The following is a 16,409-nucleotide window of genomic DNA, read 5'->3' as shown; positions in this document are numbered from 1 at the left end:
CAGGAGGATATACTTCCGGGTCACGCAACCCTTCCCCCGCCTCCCCCCCGCAGCGCTCCCGGCCCAGCTCTGGTGTCCGGTGAGTGGAGCCGGCACGTGCCGCTCCGCGTGACCCACGCGCGGCTCCGGAAGCCCCGCCCCCCGCGGCCCCGCCCCCCCCCCCCGCTCCTGCAGCCCCGCCCGGGTGTGACCCGCCATGTCCACGCTCTTCCCCTCGCTCTTCCCGCGCGTCACCGAGTCCCTCTGGTTCAACCTGGACCGGCCCTGCGTGGACGAGAACGAGCTGCAGCAGCAGGAGCAGCAGCACCAGGCCTGGGTGAGCCGCGGGGCTTCGCCGGCCCGGGCTCCGGCCGCCCGGCGGGCAGCCCCGTGCCGCTCGCCCGCCGCCCGGCCGCGTCCCCACGGCAGAGCCGGCGGAGCTCTCGGGGCCGGCCGGGCCGTGGCGAGAGCGGCGGCCCCGGCTTGCCCGGAGCTCCGGCGCGGCCCGCGGGGAGCCTGGGGCCGGGCGGCTTCGGGGGTTCCCGCTCCCCCCCTTCTGGCTGACTCGCGTCGTGGCGCGTCCATGGTCTCCCCTGGGAGGCCCGGAGACCTGGCTGCCGGGGCGCTTCTCCTGAGGCTGGGACCGATTCCGGTCTGGCTCTGCTCGTCGGGCCCCCCCCGCCGCCACCCGGCGCGATTCCTCCCCTGCCTTGGGGTTTGCCCCCTTCGGAGCTCAGCGCTCCCGGCGGGGTCTCTCCCCTGTTCTGAGCAGGTTGCCCCAGTGCAGCGGTGGGTTCTGGGCGGTTCCCAGCGACTACATTTTAAAAAGTTATTTCGGTGTCCAGTGGGGTTTTCAAACGGATCTAGGTGCCCAATTCCCCTTGAGGGCACTGGGGGTAGGAGCCCTAAGTGCTTTTGAAAATCCCACTAGATGCCTAAATACCTTTAAAATATTTTAAACGAGTGTCACTCATGGCTCATGTCCTTACTTTAAACAAACAAATCATAGCATGACCATGAAGCTAGTGACTATAACTGAACTGATGGTCACTCAAAGGACACTGTCAGATCAAGGGTTTTACACAACCTACAATCAACAGGAATGTCTGTGACTATTTTTAATTCAGCTGATAAGTCTGTGGTTTTGATCAGCATTAAATGTTCCCTTACAGCATTTGCAATCCAAATAGCATAGCCTTATGTTGGTCCATGAATCCACTAATAAAACTGACTAGCTTCATTTTCATCATCCTGCCTGAGTGAAATGCCAAACTAAAAAAAAAAAAAAAAACACAGCATCATAGCATGATAAAAAGTGAAGGCCAGGGTTCTCTCATTGGGTTCCTGATGCATATATCAGAGTACGATTGAGGTGCCACAATTCCTGTTTAAAAGGAGGTTTAATGATCTGCAGAGGTGATATTAACATGCATTTTTAAATTCAGATTCTTTTAATGATTCATGATAACAAGAAGGATGATGCCCAACATCCTGGAAGCCGGGAGCTGCCTCCTGTCTGTCAGCTTTGCTCCCTGCTCTGGGCAAACTCTGCATGGCAGCAAGGAGGAGTCGGAGCTGAAGCTGCCATGAGTGGAGGCTGTGGGGAAGTTTTGGGGCTGGCTCCCACTCGCCACCCTAACAGTGCATGCTACCCAAGTGCCCCTGCCCATGTAGCCTCAGGGAGGGTAGTGGGGAGCGGGGATCAGGGGGCTGCCCTGCAGGGAGCGGGAGCAGCCAGGCTCTGCTGAGCAGAGCTACCAGCATTTTAGCTACCTGCTGGCGTGCACAGTCATTCCTTCTGCTTTTGCTGAAGTCCAAAGTGTTACTGGCCTCAGCCCACAGATTCACCAAAATCTGGCTGTGCTCTTGTTACCAGGAAGCAGCTCCCTTTGCAAAAAAGCTTTTTCTGATTGGTCTCTCTTAGTGTACTTGCAGACTGTTGAGATAATGGGTTAATGCAAATAGCAGGAGTTCAGGTCAGCAAAGGGAAGCGTGGGTTCCCTTTGCAATAGAGAGCAATAGACAGCTCCACAGATTGTCGGCATAAAGAGGACTAAGGAAGTTTCTCCAAGGAACTCTGGGGTACATCCGGAGGACTTCTGGGACCCGAGTCAAGCCAGCGCCATGTGCTCACAGGAAAGCAATAGGGCTCGGACCCTGCGTCCCAACTTAAAATGGGATTGGACACTCCAGCCCTGCAGGGTCCTGGGACCCTAGGTTCAAGCCTCAGGGTTAGCACAATTGGTGTGTGGACGCAAGGGGGATTCGGCTTGAGCCAGGCTCAAGCCCGGTTTACACTGCTTTGTAGACATACCCTTGGGGAGCTGCACCAATGACAGCAATGCTGGGAAAGGTACTATGGGTACAGCCCAAAACTGATCAGCACCTTGGGACCAGAAAGGTGTTGAGAAACAGGAAGGAGTTCAGACAGACCTACAAAGGCCGAAGTGGGATCGCTCTGTGAAGGGACTTGGGTGCAACGATGCTTCTTGAGGCAGGGGGGAGAACCATTGCAAAGATGTTCAGGAAAACTCTGAGAGGGAGCTGTGACAGGCCCTGGAGCAGTCTCCAGAGGGATGCGGCGATGTATTACAAAAGCCAGGGATTACAATGGTGGAAGCGTCATTGCCCGAGTCACTTCCAACTAGACTGTTCAGAGCATTGGAGAAGTGACTCGGGACCAATCCTGCTCTGGCCTAGGGGAGCTGGGATACCTAATAGGGCATTTCCCCCTCTAATGTTCATCATCCTTTTTCCAGAGCTCTAGATCGCATACAGCCATGCCTAGATTGCAGATTTTAGACCTTGCTCCCACGGAGCCGTCTTAAAGTAGAGCAGGGAGCAGCATTCCTCGTGCTGCATTGGAGCAAAATGCCTTCTTGCTTGTGGGCAGCCAGCATCATGGTTTAGTGGACAGAGCTGAGAGTCAGGAATTCCTGGGTTCTAACCCTGCCTCCTTCTGTGGCTTCTCTTTGCTTCAGTCTCTGCATTGGCTAGAACATGCTTAGCAGGGTTGGGAGACCTCGAAGGATTGTGCTGCAGCAAGGGGCGTCCGTGATCCAGTGCTGAGCTGATGATGCTGCAGAGCTGGGCTGCAGGGAGAGCCCTCGTTCGGATGAGATGTACAATCAAGGCCCTGGTCGCTTGTGGTCTTTATATTCCCCCTGGCAATTTTAATAAGAGTTGTTTTGTGAGCCCCAGGGCCTGTGGGCAATCTCTAGTGTAAATTCAGCCTGTGGTTTCAGTTGCAAACAGTCTTCTCTACTTGCTGGCCTAAGCACATAACACAAGGCAACTTTTTAAGCAGCTGCCACCCAGAAGTGGCTGCATTTCAGCGGCAGGTGAAGTGATCTTTCTCCTTGAATCTTTCGTGACCCAAGAGGTGCAGATTACTTAGCAATTGGCATAATGGATCAGTCAGTTGCTCCATCTACTCTGGTGTCCTGCCTCTGCCAATAGCCACTTCCGGATGCTTTAAAGGAAAGGGTATAGACCAGAGGTGGGCAAACTACGGCCTGCGGGTCACATCTGGCCCACAGGACCGTCCTGCCCGGTCCCTGAGCTCCTGGCCTGGGAGGCTAGCGCCCGGCTCCTCCCCCGCTGTCCCCCTTCCCCCGCAGCCTCAGTGCGCTGCACCACCGGCGTTCTGGCCCACCGCTCCTGCTGGGCAGTGCAGTGGCGCGGCTGCGAGCTCCTGCCACTCTGAGCGGTGTGGTAAGGGAGTGAGGAGGGGTTGGATAAGGGGCAGGAGGTCCTGGGGGGCAGTCAGGGGACAGGGAGCAGGGGGGGTTGGATAGGGGGTGGAGTCCCGGGGGGCGGTTAGGGGCCAGGGGTCCCAGGAGGGGGCTGTCAGGGGACAAGGAGCAGGTGGGGGGGTTGGATGGGTCAGAGGTTCTGAGGGGGGCAGTCAGGGGGTGGGAAGTGGGTGGATAGAGGGTGGGGGCCAGGCTGTTTGGGGAGGCACAGCCTTCCCTACCTGGCCCTCCATAAAGTTTCGCAATTCCAAAGTGGCCCTTGGGCCAAAAAGTTTGCCCACCCCGATATAGACTTATTGTGCAATACCTTTCTGGGGAAAACCAAGGCTGGTTTTTATCCCCCTACGACGCTTGATGTGCAGGGTACTGTACTGAGGCATTGTGTAGCATCAGCTTTTTCGGACTGACTTTCCTCTGTCTGTTTTCCACCCCCAGCTGCAGAGTATTGCCGAAAAAGACAATAATTTGGTCCCTATAGGAAAACCTGCCTCCGAGGTAAGAATCCTGACACCCTTTTTCTGTGCTGTAGGGTTTTGGTTGTTAAGAAGGGAAGACCAGGATCTGGAGGTTGTGCAGTTAACAATCCAGTGTGCTGGGTTTTTAACTTGCTAAACAGGTGCACATCACTTCCTGCTGAGGATTCTGGGTAGTGTAGTCCAGTGGAGCGCTCACCTGTGCTGAGTACTATGACTATAGCCCGTGACATTATTTTTATTGTTTGGTTTTTTTGCCGGGGGGGAGGGGAATTTAGTGTTGTTCCATTTTACCCACGTGGGAGGCAGGGGAAATTGGGGCCTGCCCCTGGGGGGAGGTGGGAAGCCCTGAGGGGGCAGGGCACTGGGTCTTGCGTGGTGGGGAGAGACCCAGGGGGGTTGCAGGGCAAGCCCACCCCACAGCAGCGCCTCCTGTCCTGCTTGACTGGGCCCGGCTCCCTGCTTGGAGCATTGCAACACGGCCCACAGGGTCGCAGTGGCGCCCGGGGTCAGCACCGCCGAGGTTTGGCCCAGCCGCCCCTCCGTTGTGATGACGATGGGGTGGCCAGGCCAAATTTGAGTGAGTGGCGCTGCAGCCCTGTGTACCTGGGTGCAGTGTCGGGCCCAGCCCCTTGGGAAAAGACCTGCCTCTGCAAATGAGTGAGTTTGTTTTATTTTGTGTTTGTTCCTATTTGCAAAAAAAACCCGGGGCCCTAACTACAACTAGAGCTGCCAATAGATGGCGGTGGAACGCTCTGTTCATGGGTGACTGCCAGGGGCTCCTTGGGGTCAGCTCAGCTCCAGTTAGAAGCTCCCAGTGATCTGGAAAATGCCGAGACCCTCCTCTCCTACCTCAGGCTGGGAGCATCAGGGAGGCCACATGCTCAGCCCACAAGGTGGAGGGGTTCACTGTATTCCCGCTAGCCCCCTCCTCTGGAAAGGAGGTCTCCATGAAGCGAGACCCTGGCAGGGAAGGGGGCGAGATTCCCGCTAGGAAGCAGGGTGAATGGGAAGTGATCTGCTGTACTCGGCGACTCTCCTGCGTTCGTTAGTGGTGCGGTTCCTCTGGGGGTTTGCTGCTGAGTGGGGAGGGAGTGTCTCCAGTCCCGCACCAGGGGAGGTGAGCTGGTAGGGTGGGGGTGGAACTACAGGCTGTGGGAGATCTGTGGGCCCCAGTGTGTGGGTACGTGAGCCGGGAGGGAGAGTGCTGCGGGAGCTGAGGGCACTGGGTGCTGGTGCAGGGGGTGCTGGGCCAGAGGATGGGTTGATCCCTAGGGTTGGGGGAGGGAAAGCCAGGCCATGGGAGGCAAGAGCTGGGGGAATGGGGCGTGAGGGCCGGCTGTGGAGCGGTGCTGCAGGGGGCTGACAGCTGTGGGTTACCCTGGCGTCTGCAGCATTACGATGAGGAGGAAGAGGAGGATGACGAAGACGATGAAGACAGCGAAGAGGATTCTGAGGACGACGAGGACATGCAGGACATGGACGAGATGAACGATTATAACGAGTCCCCGGATGACGGGGAGATCAATGAGGTATGTGGGGGTGGGGCCTGGTGGACCTCAGCAACCGAGCCACGCTCGCATCCACAGATCCCAGTACGTGGGGACACACGCAGAGAGGTGGCTGGGGAGCGCCACACCACCCAGCTACCTCCATCCCCCAGCAGGGAAAGCAGCGATACCCAGGCAGGCTCCTTCTGGGGAGCAGGACAGGTCAATCTGAGAGTTTCCCTAGCACCCTGCACCCCACATGGGAACGAGCCTGACTGATCATCCAACCCCAGCTCCAGTCTCTGTTCCTGACACTGGGCTTTTCCCCGGTGGAACAGCCTGCACAGATCCCTCCCCAGTGCCTCATAGGACACCCCCCCCCCCCCATCACAGGGGTCTCCAGGCAGCCTCCTCTCACTTTCTCAGCCCTGCTGGCAGATCTCTCCCCCCTGCTGTGGGAGCTCTGGCGGGAGCGCTCCAGGGATTGGTATTATTTCCAGAGACCGGTAGTAAGGCCGAGCTGTCTCGGTGAGTTTTCCAGTCACCGCCCGGGAGCTGGGGAATATCACTGTCCCAGTCTGACAGACAGAGGCACAAAGATGCTGACTTGTCCCAGGTCACTTAGCAGTGGAGTTGAGTATAGAATCCAGGAGTCCTGCCTCCCATTTCCCTTCTCTCCCTCCCACAACACATCCCTTCCGAGAGCCAGCCTCCCTGTGGGCTATCCGCTGGGAGTGGACTCGCGAAAGATGAGGGATTATCCTTCCTGTGTCATTTGCCCAAGGTGGACATGGAAGGAGCTGAGCAAGACCAAGACCAGTGGATGATCTGACCCAGCTACATCTTGACCAGGTTAAAGGCTGCTGGCATCCGCTGGAGCTGAAGGAGGGTAGGAGAACTCTCCCTTCTGGCTTGGCATTGCCTACAGGCATCAGATGGGACGGCTCGTCAGTGCAGGGTCTGATGGACAGCAGCACTTGGAAGCCCTGGTTAGGGAAGTGTCTCCACTGCCGTCTGTCTCGTGATTATTTTGTGAACGGTGCGTGGAACAGAATCTGGCTCAGCCTCTCGCCCCACAACGGAGCCAGCTGGAGAGAAGCTTTCGGTCTCTGCACCTGCCCATGTGCCGTGTCTGTGCCAGGGCAGCTACTGTTAACATACAGCTCTACATGGGATCACGGGATCGTGGGACAGAGCAGCCGGGGCTGGCTTTGTGCGTCTCTGGCTCTCACAGAAATTTGGGGTTTTCCAATAAATAACACTTCAAAACAATTCTTGAGGTTTTTTATTAGTAGTATTACAGTAGCACCTAGAAGCCCACCCAAGATTAAGGCCCCAGTGTGCTATATGTATATTTAGTAAGACAATCTGTCACTTCATATAAAGGGGAGCCTCCCTGCATAGTGCCGGTGACCCAGGGAGCAGTTCTCATTTCATTCCTAGAGTGACTCATCAGAGAGCAGTTTACCAAGCCCAGTGTAACGTCAGACAGCTCAGTTCTATCGCGCTGGGCCCAGGAAGTCCCCGGCGACCAGGCAGTTTAGCTCAGCAATAAGTGGCCTGTCAGTGGCTTTGTTACAGTCCAAATAACAGACAAAACCAACATGTTTCTCATGGGTTGGCTCGCACGGTCACATCTGGTCAGCAGCCTTTGCAGTCAGGATGCCCTGAGATAGGCCCCAATTGCCGTGAGGCAGGAACAAGGCGCATGAGTTGTGTAGATACGGGTGTGATGTTACATCCCATATTCTTAACAGAAATATGGTTATGATACGAATATGGTATACTACTAGATACTTTATGCAAGATGGGTCTCATACGATATCATTGGAAAGGTCATAATTTACTGAATGTGTGTATCCAATTCGTATACGTGTATCGTTGTATCGGAAGCGGGGAATATTGACCATGAAGCCAAACAATGTTAGTGGTTGGTTGAGGAAATGCACACAAGCACAAGGATTACACCAGGAACTGTGTGCAATAGAAACCTCTCAGAGAGAGCTTGACACAATGGGAACTGTTTAACCCTGGTCAGGTAGCTCTACACAGTGGGAAGCGTTTGACCCAGGTCACAGCAAAAAAGCTTTCCAGTAAGTGGGGGGAAGATATAAAAGAGGGACAATGACAACATGAGGGGTCCTCACTCTGTCTACAACAACTCAGTCGAAAACACCTGAGGAACAAAGACTGAACTGTGAGAAGTGATGGTCCCAGGCTAAGAGCTTTAGTCTGTGTAAGAAAACCTGGGAAAGCCAAGGCAACTTTGTGCCTTAAGAATCTGCTAGCCTGTTTATCACTCAGGGTGAGAATTTGTTAATTTGTATCCTACCTGTCTAGTGTGTTAAGGATGTGTGTTAAGCTCAGTCTGTGGCTTTTGTTTATTTACTCAGGTAATCTGCTTTGTTCTTTTGCTATCTCTTTAGCCACCAAAGATTTACCTTTTGTGCCCGTCACAATGGGCCCCAGTAATAAAGCTCACTTTGGGATCTGCTTGGCCCCAAAGGCAGGTGTTTAGCTCCATCCATTAGAGAGGATGGGGAGAGACACCAAGGTTGGCTCCAGACCCAAAGCTGGGGGGTGGATGGATGTGGGGCTGGGTTGGTCCTGTCTCAAAAGGCTCACTAGAGTGTGCAGAAAATGCTTAGCACTTAGCCAAAGACTTCAAAGGGCTTTCAGTGGCAGCGCAGTGGGTAAGGTACTTATCTGCCTCAAGTTAAGAACATAAGACTGGCCATCGTGGGTCAGACCAAAGGTCCATCTAGCCCAGTATCCTGTCTTCCAACAGTGGCCAATGCCAAGTGTCCCAGGGGGAATGAACAGAACAGGTAATCGTCCAGTGATCCATCCCCATTGCCCATTCCCAGCTGCTGGCAAACAGGCTAGAGACACCATCCCTGCCTATGCTGGCTAATAGCCATTGATGGACCTATCCTCTATGAGTTTATCTAGTTCCTTTTTGAACCCTGTTACAGTCTTGGCCTTCACACCATCCTCCAGCCAGGAATTCCACAGGTCGACTGTGCGTTGTACGAAAAAAATACTTCCTTTGGTTTGTTTTAAACCTGCTGCATGTTAATTTCATTTGGGGACCCCTCATTCTTGTGTTATAAGAAGGAGAAAATAACACTTCCTGATTTACTTTCTCCACGCCAGTCATAATTTTATAGACCTCTATCATATCCCCCCTTAGTCATCTCTTTTCCAAGCTGAAAAGTCCCAGTCTTATTAATCTCTCCTCATACAACAGCCCTTTCATACCCCTTATCATTTTTGTTGCCCATTTCTGAACCTTTTCCAAGTCCAGTATACCTTTTCTGAGATGGAGCGACTACATCTGCATGCACTAGTGAAGATGTGGGAGTACCATGGATTTATATAGAGGCAATATGATATATTCTGTCTTATCTATAAGATACAATAGTATTTGAGCTCATCGCGAGCCATAATGGATTTATCCTCACACACCCTAGGCACAGCAGTGCAATTATCCCCATTGTACAGAAGGGGAACTGAGTCACGGGGAAAGTGGGACTTAGTCCAAGCAAGTCCATGGTAGAGCAGGAAATTGAACTCAGCTCTAAGTCCCAAATTAGCACCCCAACCCCTGGACCATCCTTCCGCACTGTAGGAGCTTAGCACCTTCCATCTACGATAGATCAGTCCGTATTTCACTCTAAACTCTGCTGTGTATCACCATCTCCTGTAGTCACAGTTAAGGTTACAGGGTGATATTTTGGGACTTATTTAAATATTGTGGCTGAAGGGTGAAGTGACTTTTAAAGCCTGAGAGAGGAGTTGTGTCCCTCTGGCTTTACTGTCTGTTTTTTGTAAATGGGGTTCAGGAACCTTTTAACCCAGTGAGCCAGAAACACAGCCCTGGCCTCCTGCCACCCTCTCTGGTGGCCTGGGCTGTATGCGCTCTGGCCTGCTTGGCCCAGGGAGGCCAGCTGATTGGCTGGTTCTCCTGAGTGTAGTCACTAGTCCATGTTCTCTGCTCAGGCCCATCTCCCAAGCCCAGCTGAAGCATAGGGTTCAAGTGGCCCTGGGTAACAACGGCTGCCCCCTACATGAATGGTGCTCGTGGTAACTGGCATGGGGGTGGGGGGGCAGAGCAGGAGAGCTTGGCGTCATTAGGGGGAAAGGTGTTGCTTCCTAGGGTGGATGCCCCCTGCCGGCCACTTTGCTGCGCGCTGGGGGTGAGCCCAGCACTGCACAGGAACCCAGGAAAGACAAAGGCCCTGCCCCAGGACACCACAGGAGGCCCAGAGGAAGGGCCAGGCTTTCTTCTGGTCCTTGAAATCTCAAGAAAGGGAAAGTTTAGGGGAGGGATTTGAAATGGTGGCAGGGGGCCTAATGCCCGTGGGTGAGGGGCTAGGCCAGGGGTCCCAGGTGTAGGCGAAGGCATGAAGGCAGGAGCAATGGGAGTGGGGCGAAAGGTGGGGAGGAACTGGGGGCAAACAAAACCTGTTTGAGTGGTGGCTGCAACCTGGGTGTGTGCGAGTGTGCGCCACTCGTTCATACAGTGCACCAGACCCATCAGGGAGACCCACGTTCCTTCACAAACAGTGCAGCTTGCGTGGACCTGATTCTCATCTCACAGCCGCTGGCGTGAACGCAAAGTACTCTGGAGTCGCTCTGGATTCACGCCAGTGGAAATGAGAACAGACAGACCCTTATCTGTCCCTATGCGCACAGAGCAGAGACGGGCTTACGTGCAGATCAGGGGCAGTGTGGCGAGGCTGTACGCACGTGGGCACACACCCAGCCACAGCCTTTGTGCAGCTCTACATAGCCCCCAAGCCCAGACAACTCCTCAGCTCTGGTGAAGCGTCGGCTGGACTCCTGGCAGGGCAGGACAAGGCCCAGCCTGGCAGCCCCACCTTGGCCGCGAGCGCTCAGTCCAGGCCAGTGTAGGTGAGTTCGGCCATGCCGTCGGGGATGGCCCGGAAGTACTCCAGGCTGGTCCTGTGCATCTTGCACTGGTACTTGCCACAGGTCTTGACGTACTGCAGGAAGTGGGGCGCGCCGGGGAAGACCACGTTGTCGGCCACGATGGTGGCTCCCTCGAGCAGCAGGTCGTGGGCCTCCAGCAGCTGCAGGTCCCGCAGGTAGCAGCGCTTCCAGTGGTCCATGAAGACAAAGTCGGCCTTGAGCAGGCCGTGCTTCTCCTTCAGCTGCGGGATCACCTCCTCCGAGGTGCCCACAATCAGCTCCACCTGCGCTGGGGAGAGGCGGAGGGTCAGCGGTGGGTCCCCGCAGTGAACAGCATGGCCCTCCTGCGGGATCCCACCGCACGGTGCAAACCGAGGCGCCAACCAGCCTGGGATCGGGCCTTTAAAATGCAGCCGTCTCTGGGGCAGAATTCAGCAGCTTGTTCAACAGCCAACAGGAACACTGCTTGGCCGTTTGAGACAGGAAGTGGAGAGGAGTAGCTCAGCCAGTTGAAACCACAGGGGGACCGGAGGCAATTGGCACTCAGATCACACAGTCTGGGGAAGTGAGGCTATGAGATTGGGTGTTAACCAGTGTCTGGGCCAAATTCCGAGCCAAGGAATTCTGTTTTCCCTCCTGCAATTCCCCTGGCTGGGGCCGATGCTGGCTGCTGTACCCTTCACTTCCTGCCCCCCTGGTGCTGGAGCAGAAAAGCTGCCGGGTTCTGCCCCCAGAGCCTCTCTCTCCTGGCAGTCTCTTTTCCCTGAGGCTAGTTCAAAACAAGCTGGGAGATGGGCCATGGAAGGCGCTGGGGAGAGGGAGCTACTCACAGTGTCCTCGTCGAAGCCCGCCAGGCGGATGACCTTCTCGGCCACTGCGGCATTGCGTGGGTCCATCTCCACAGTGTAGAGCCGGGCACCCATGGGCAGACACTGGGCCATGAGGATGGTGGCGTAACCACAGGACGTGCCCAGCTCTAGAACGGTGAGCGGCGTGTTCTCACAGATCAGACGGTCCAGGATCTTACCTAGAGGGCAGAAGGAGGCCTTTAGGTACTATGGCAGTCTCCGTGCTGAGTAATAATAAACCTTTGGTGCTCCTTGAAGGGCAGGTGCTAGAATAGGGCAAACTCTGAGTTTTCTTCACCGCCTTAAACGATTCCCCCACTCCTTGACTTTTTACAGCCTGACCTGTGACTGGAACTCGGTTTACCAGTGGCTTTGCTCAGTTCCTCGAGTAGATCAGACTCTGTCCAGCAGAGGGCGATGGTGACACATACGTAGCCGGTCTTATAAAATAGTCCCCATCCCTCCCACCTAGGGTGACCAGACAGCAAATGTGAAAAATCGGGACAGGGGACGGGGGGGTAATAGGAGCCTATATAAGAAAAAGACCCCAAAATTGGGACTGTCCCTATAAAATTGGGACATCTGGTCACCCTACTCCCACCCATATCCCATTCCTCCCAGGAAAGCTCTAATGGGGGGTGATGCTGTAGGAGAGATTCCCCTCCCCGGCTCCCCTGCGTGAGTGAGCTGTGTTCCCAAGGGGAGAAAACCAGCTAACAGGGAATGCAGCCCCCACTGATGATGTCCCGCGTTATTCAAGGGGAGGCACTGGGTTAAGCACAGCCGAGCTTCCCCCACACACCACCCCAGCTGCAGGTGGGGCTACGGGGATATGCTGGCCCTATAGACAGCAGGCAATTTCTCCCCCGACCCTCAAACTCGCTCGCGCGCCTCCTGATGCCACAGCCCCATTCTCAGAGCGCGTCTGGCAGGTGGGTGCGTAACCACGGAGCGCTCTACTCTCTGCCGTGGGCTCCTGGCAGTGAATGTCCAAAGGGTTTTGCAATGCTGGGAGCGCTGCCCTAAAGCGCCAGCCATCAGCCTGAGCGAAGAATGGGACAGGCTGCGGCAGTCTCAGAAGGCAAGGAGCGTGCACTGCACATAGGGGACATTTACCTCTGGGACTCAGGGGCCCACACTAGCCCCAGACGCCACATACCGTCTCAAAGCGGGGTGTAAGTGGGACTCCGGGGGGACTGGCTGTGACACTCCACACCCCATACTCACCGGAGTAATACGACTATGATATAATTATGATGCATCTTGTACAAGATATGTCATCGCAGCCAAAGACTGAACGGGCCGGGGAGGCTAATTCCCCTCTCCCCTAAACCGGGGTTCCTGCAGGTCCGGGGCAGGGAGGGGGGATACTTCACTGAGGCAGCTGGACACAGAAGCCCTGTGGTTCTCGCTGGCTCCCAGTGGCTGACGCAGCTTGTGCTGTTTAGTTTCCTGGCACGGCTCCTCCCTAAGGCCTGGGCTGGCATCTGTGGACGGGAGCCCCCGGGACACTGCACAGGCTGCCCCGATAGAGCGCTGCTGCCCTCCGGTCCCCTGAGGAAAGCCGGGGTCTAGGCTGGCCATAGTGAATCAGCGCTGGGCCGGATCAGGTGTTTCCTGGCATGTCCCTGGCATGTTTCCAGCGTCAGCACCTCCCTGGGACCTACTGGCAGCAGCCTGGGGCGGCTCTGTCCCCTGGGCTCAGCAGGCTGGAAACGTAACCCTCGGCCTGCAGCTCCTGGTATAAAGCAGGGCACCCTCCCACCTCCCCCACAGGGAGCGCGGCTGATCGGGGGTGAGCTTGGCCAGGCCAGCTTCGCCACACTGCTCCCTCTGTGGGAGCCAGGCACTGCCAGGACCAGGGACCCTGCCCGAGCTGGTTACTTCAGGCACCCGCAGCCCCGGGCTGCCTCATTTTAGGGGGGCTGGGGGCTGTAGCAGGAAGGCTCCCTGGAAGTCAGTCTCGGCCTGCTCGCCAGGAACTCTCCCTCCTGGCGTGCTCACAGTAACATCCTGGCTGTGTGGGGCTGGGGCTGGCCTCTCCTGCCCAGGCCTGCTGAGAGGACATAGGGAGGGCCTAGCGGAGCTGCCCTCTAGCTCGAGGGTAGCTGCCCAGGACTTGGGAGCCCAAGGAGCAGGGTTCTAATCCCAGCTCCCCACATGGGAGCTTTCACTAGTGATTGTGTCTGGATGAGACACTCTCATCCTGTCATAGAATCATAGAATATAAGGGTTGGAAGGGACCCCTGAAGGTCATCTAGTCCAACCCCCTGCTCGAAGCAGGACCAATTCCCAGTTAAATCATCCCAGCCAGGGCTTTATCAAGCCTGACCTTAAAAACCTCTAAGGAAGGAGATTCTACCACCTCCCTAGGTAACGCATTCCAGTGTTTCACCACCCTCCTAGTGAAAAAGTTTTTCCTAATATCCAATCTAAACCTCCCCCACTGCAACTTGAGACCATTACTCCTCGTTCTGTCATCTGCTACCATTGAGAACAGTCTAGAGCCATCCTCTTTGGAACCCCCTTTCAGGTAGTTGAAAGCAGCTATCAAATCCCCCCTCATTCTTCTCTTCTGCAGACTAAACAATCCCAGCTCCCTCAGCCTCTCCTCATAACTCATGTGTTCCAGACCCCTAATCATTTTTGTTGCCCTTCGCTGGACTCTCTCCAATTTATCCACATCCTTCTTGAAGTGTGGGGCCCAAAACTGGACACAGTACTCCAGATGAGGCCTCACCAATGTCGAATAGAGGGGAACGATCACGTCCCTCGATCTGCTCGCTATGCCCCTACTTATACATCCCAAAATGCCATTGGCCTTCTTGGCAACAAGGGCACACTGCTGACTCATATCCAGCTTCTCGTCCACTGTCACCCCTAGGTCCTTTTCCGCAGAACTGCTGCCTAGCCATTCGGTCCCTAGTCTGTAGCTGTGCATTGGGTTCTTCCGTCCTAAGTGCAGGACCCTGCACTTATCCTTATTGAACCTCATCAGATTTCTTTTGGCCCAATCCTCCAATTTGTCTAGGTCCTTCTGTATCCTATCCCTGCCCTCCAGCGTATCTACCTCTCCTCCCAGTTTAGTATCATCCGCAAATTTGCTGAGAGTGCAATCCACACCATCCTCCAGATCATTTATGAAGATATTGAACAAAACCGGCCCCAGGACCGACCCTTGGGGCACTCCACTTGATACCGGCTGCCAACTAGACATGGAGCCATTGATCACTACCCGTTGAGCCCGACAATCTAGCCAGCTTTCTACCCACCTTATAGTGCATTCTTCCAGCCCATACTTCCTTAACTTGCTGACAAGAATACTGTGGGAGACCGTGTCAAAAGCTTTGCTAAAGTCAAGAAACAATACATCCACTGCTTTCCCTTCATCCACAGAACCAGTAATCTCATCATAAAAGGCGATTAGATTAGTCAGGCATGACCTTCCCTTGGTGAATCCATGCTGGCTGTTCCTGATCACTTTCCTCTCATGCAAGTGCTTCAGGATTGATTCTTTGAGGACCTGCTCCATGTCCTATGGAGAGGCCAGGAGTCTGTTCTTCCCCCACCGTTCCTGCCGGCATCAGGGCTTCTGCTGCAAAACTCTTCCCCATGGAGCCATCTAGTCAGGATTCAAACCCCCAGTCTGGTTTAGGTATAGCAGTGGCTTTGACCATTAGGAAGCATGCTCGTGGCTAACGGAGCTTGCTCTCCACAAGCCTTGGAGGGGGGTAGCAGCTATTCTAGAGCCAGATCTATTTAGAGGGAAGAATCCCTGCACAGGCCTGGCACACTCAACCAACACCCACCGATAGCTCAGAGTTCCCTGGAGAACATGCATCAATTTTGGCTCAGGCAGGGAGGCGGTTTCTCAGGCCTGGCTCATGTTGAATCTGACTGGGCTAAAAAGAAGGACAGCGTCTGGGTGCTAAATGTTAATCCCCTGCACACGTCTGTCCTGCCCGCCTGGTTCAAAGGGAGAACTTCAGCACAAAGACACCATGATGAGCTAGCTAGCGGCCGTGTGCACCACTGCCCTGTGCTAGTTGGAGCCAGGTCTGCCCTCCTGCGTGTCATAAGCCCTATACTGCTCAGCTGCTAATGGGGATTCTCACTTAGCAGAGGTTGGAGCAGAAGGAGCTGTGCTGAAGCTCTGAGCAGTCACACTGGGCAGCACAGGAATGTAGTAAGCGTGACAGGCATGAGGGCCAGGCTGGTGCTGGGGCAGAAGCCCTGCTGTTGTCACCACAGTATATGATTCTGCAGGCAGTGCGCTGCGGAAGCACTGTATTAAGGCCCCAGTGTGGTGGTGAGGGGCTGCATAGGGCAGGAAGGGACATAAAACAGGTTACTTGTGTCCACTGATGCTCACCGGGTATTTCTCACACGAGTTGGGGGGTTAAAGCATTCAGATACCAGGGATGGGCATGGTATAAAGACTGAATAGAATGGGACTGAACCCCTGTGTCCTGGCCAAGTTCCATCTGGGGTAATTACAGTACTTTTTACACCTTCCTGCATTGCTATTGGATTTGCTATTTCCCCCTCTCTTCCTGTCCCAAACGGTCACGTGTCGTTGCTGTGCGCTGTTGAACAGCTGCTGGGTTCCGCCCCAGAGGCGGCTGCATTTCAGTGCCCTGCCCACTGCGGGCTGGGCGAGCCCTTACCTTTGTGAGGCCCCATGTTGCTGAGGTACTCGCAGTGGTAGCACCACTGGTCGAAGGTCTCGAGGATGTGGTGGGGGTCGCCGGGGATGGCGTGCGTGAGGACGTACTGGAAGGCCCGCTCCTCCCGGGAGATGCCCGTCAGGCAGTCCTGCAGCCGGCGAACCAGCACGGCCCGGTAGAAGAGCAGGAAGTAGTGCCGGTAGCGGATGATCAAGGTGACCAGGAACGGGATGAAGGCCAGAGCAACGGCTGGGGAGACCAT

At 55.3% G+C, this 16,409-nt stretch overlaps 2 protein-coding genes across 2 annotated transcripts; one reads left to right on the top strand and one right to left on the bottom strand.

Annotated features, from left to right (window-relative positions):
- The first annotated feature begins 115 nt into the window (after positions 1 to 115).
- ANAPC15 (anaphase promoting complex subunit 15) lies at positions 116 to 6,969 on the top strand. The gene is made up of 4 exons (XM_048838437.2): positions 116 to 316; positions 4,170 to 4,229; positions 5,602 to 5,739; positions 6,482 to 6,969. The coding sequence occupies exons 1-4, from the start codon at positions 197 to 199 to the stop codon at positions 6,527 to 6,529; spliced, it is 366 nt and encodes a 121-aa protein (XP_048694394.1). The 5' UTR covers positions 116 to 196; the 3' UTR covers positions 6,530 to 6,969.
- A 3,626-nt stretch (positions 6,970 to 10,595) lies between these two features.
- On the bottom strand, positions 10,596 to 16,409 carry TOMT (transmembrane O-methyltransferase). Its single transcript, XM_048851600.2, has 3 exons — positions 16,148 to 16,409; positions 11,463 to 11,659; positions 10,596 to 10,916 (listed from the first exon to the last, which is right to left on the bottom strand). Exons 1-3 carry the CDS (start codon positions 16,407 to 16,409, stop codon positions 10,596 to 10,598), a joined length of 780 nt encoding a protein of 259 aa, XP_048707557.2.

This window comes from Caretta caretta, chromosome 1 (assembly GCF_965140235.1).
Source record: "Caretta caretta isolate rCarCar2 chromosome 1, rCarCar1.hap1, whole genome shotgun sequence".
NCBI classification, from domain to species: domain Eukaryota; kingdom Metazoa; phylum Chordata; order Testudines; family Cheloniidae; genus Caretta; species Caretta caretta.
The sequence above is the reverse complement of the archived record's forward strand: the minus strand, read 5'-3'. Positions and strand labels throughout refer to the sequence as shown.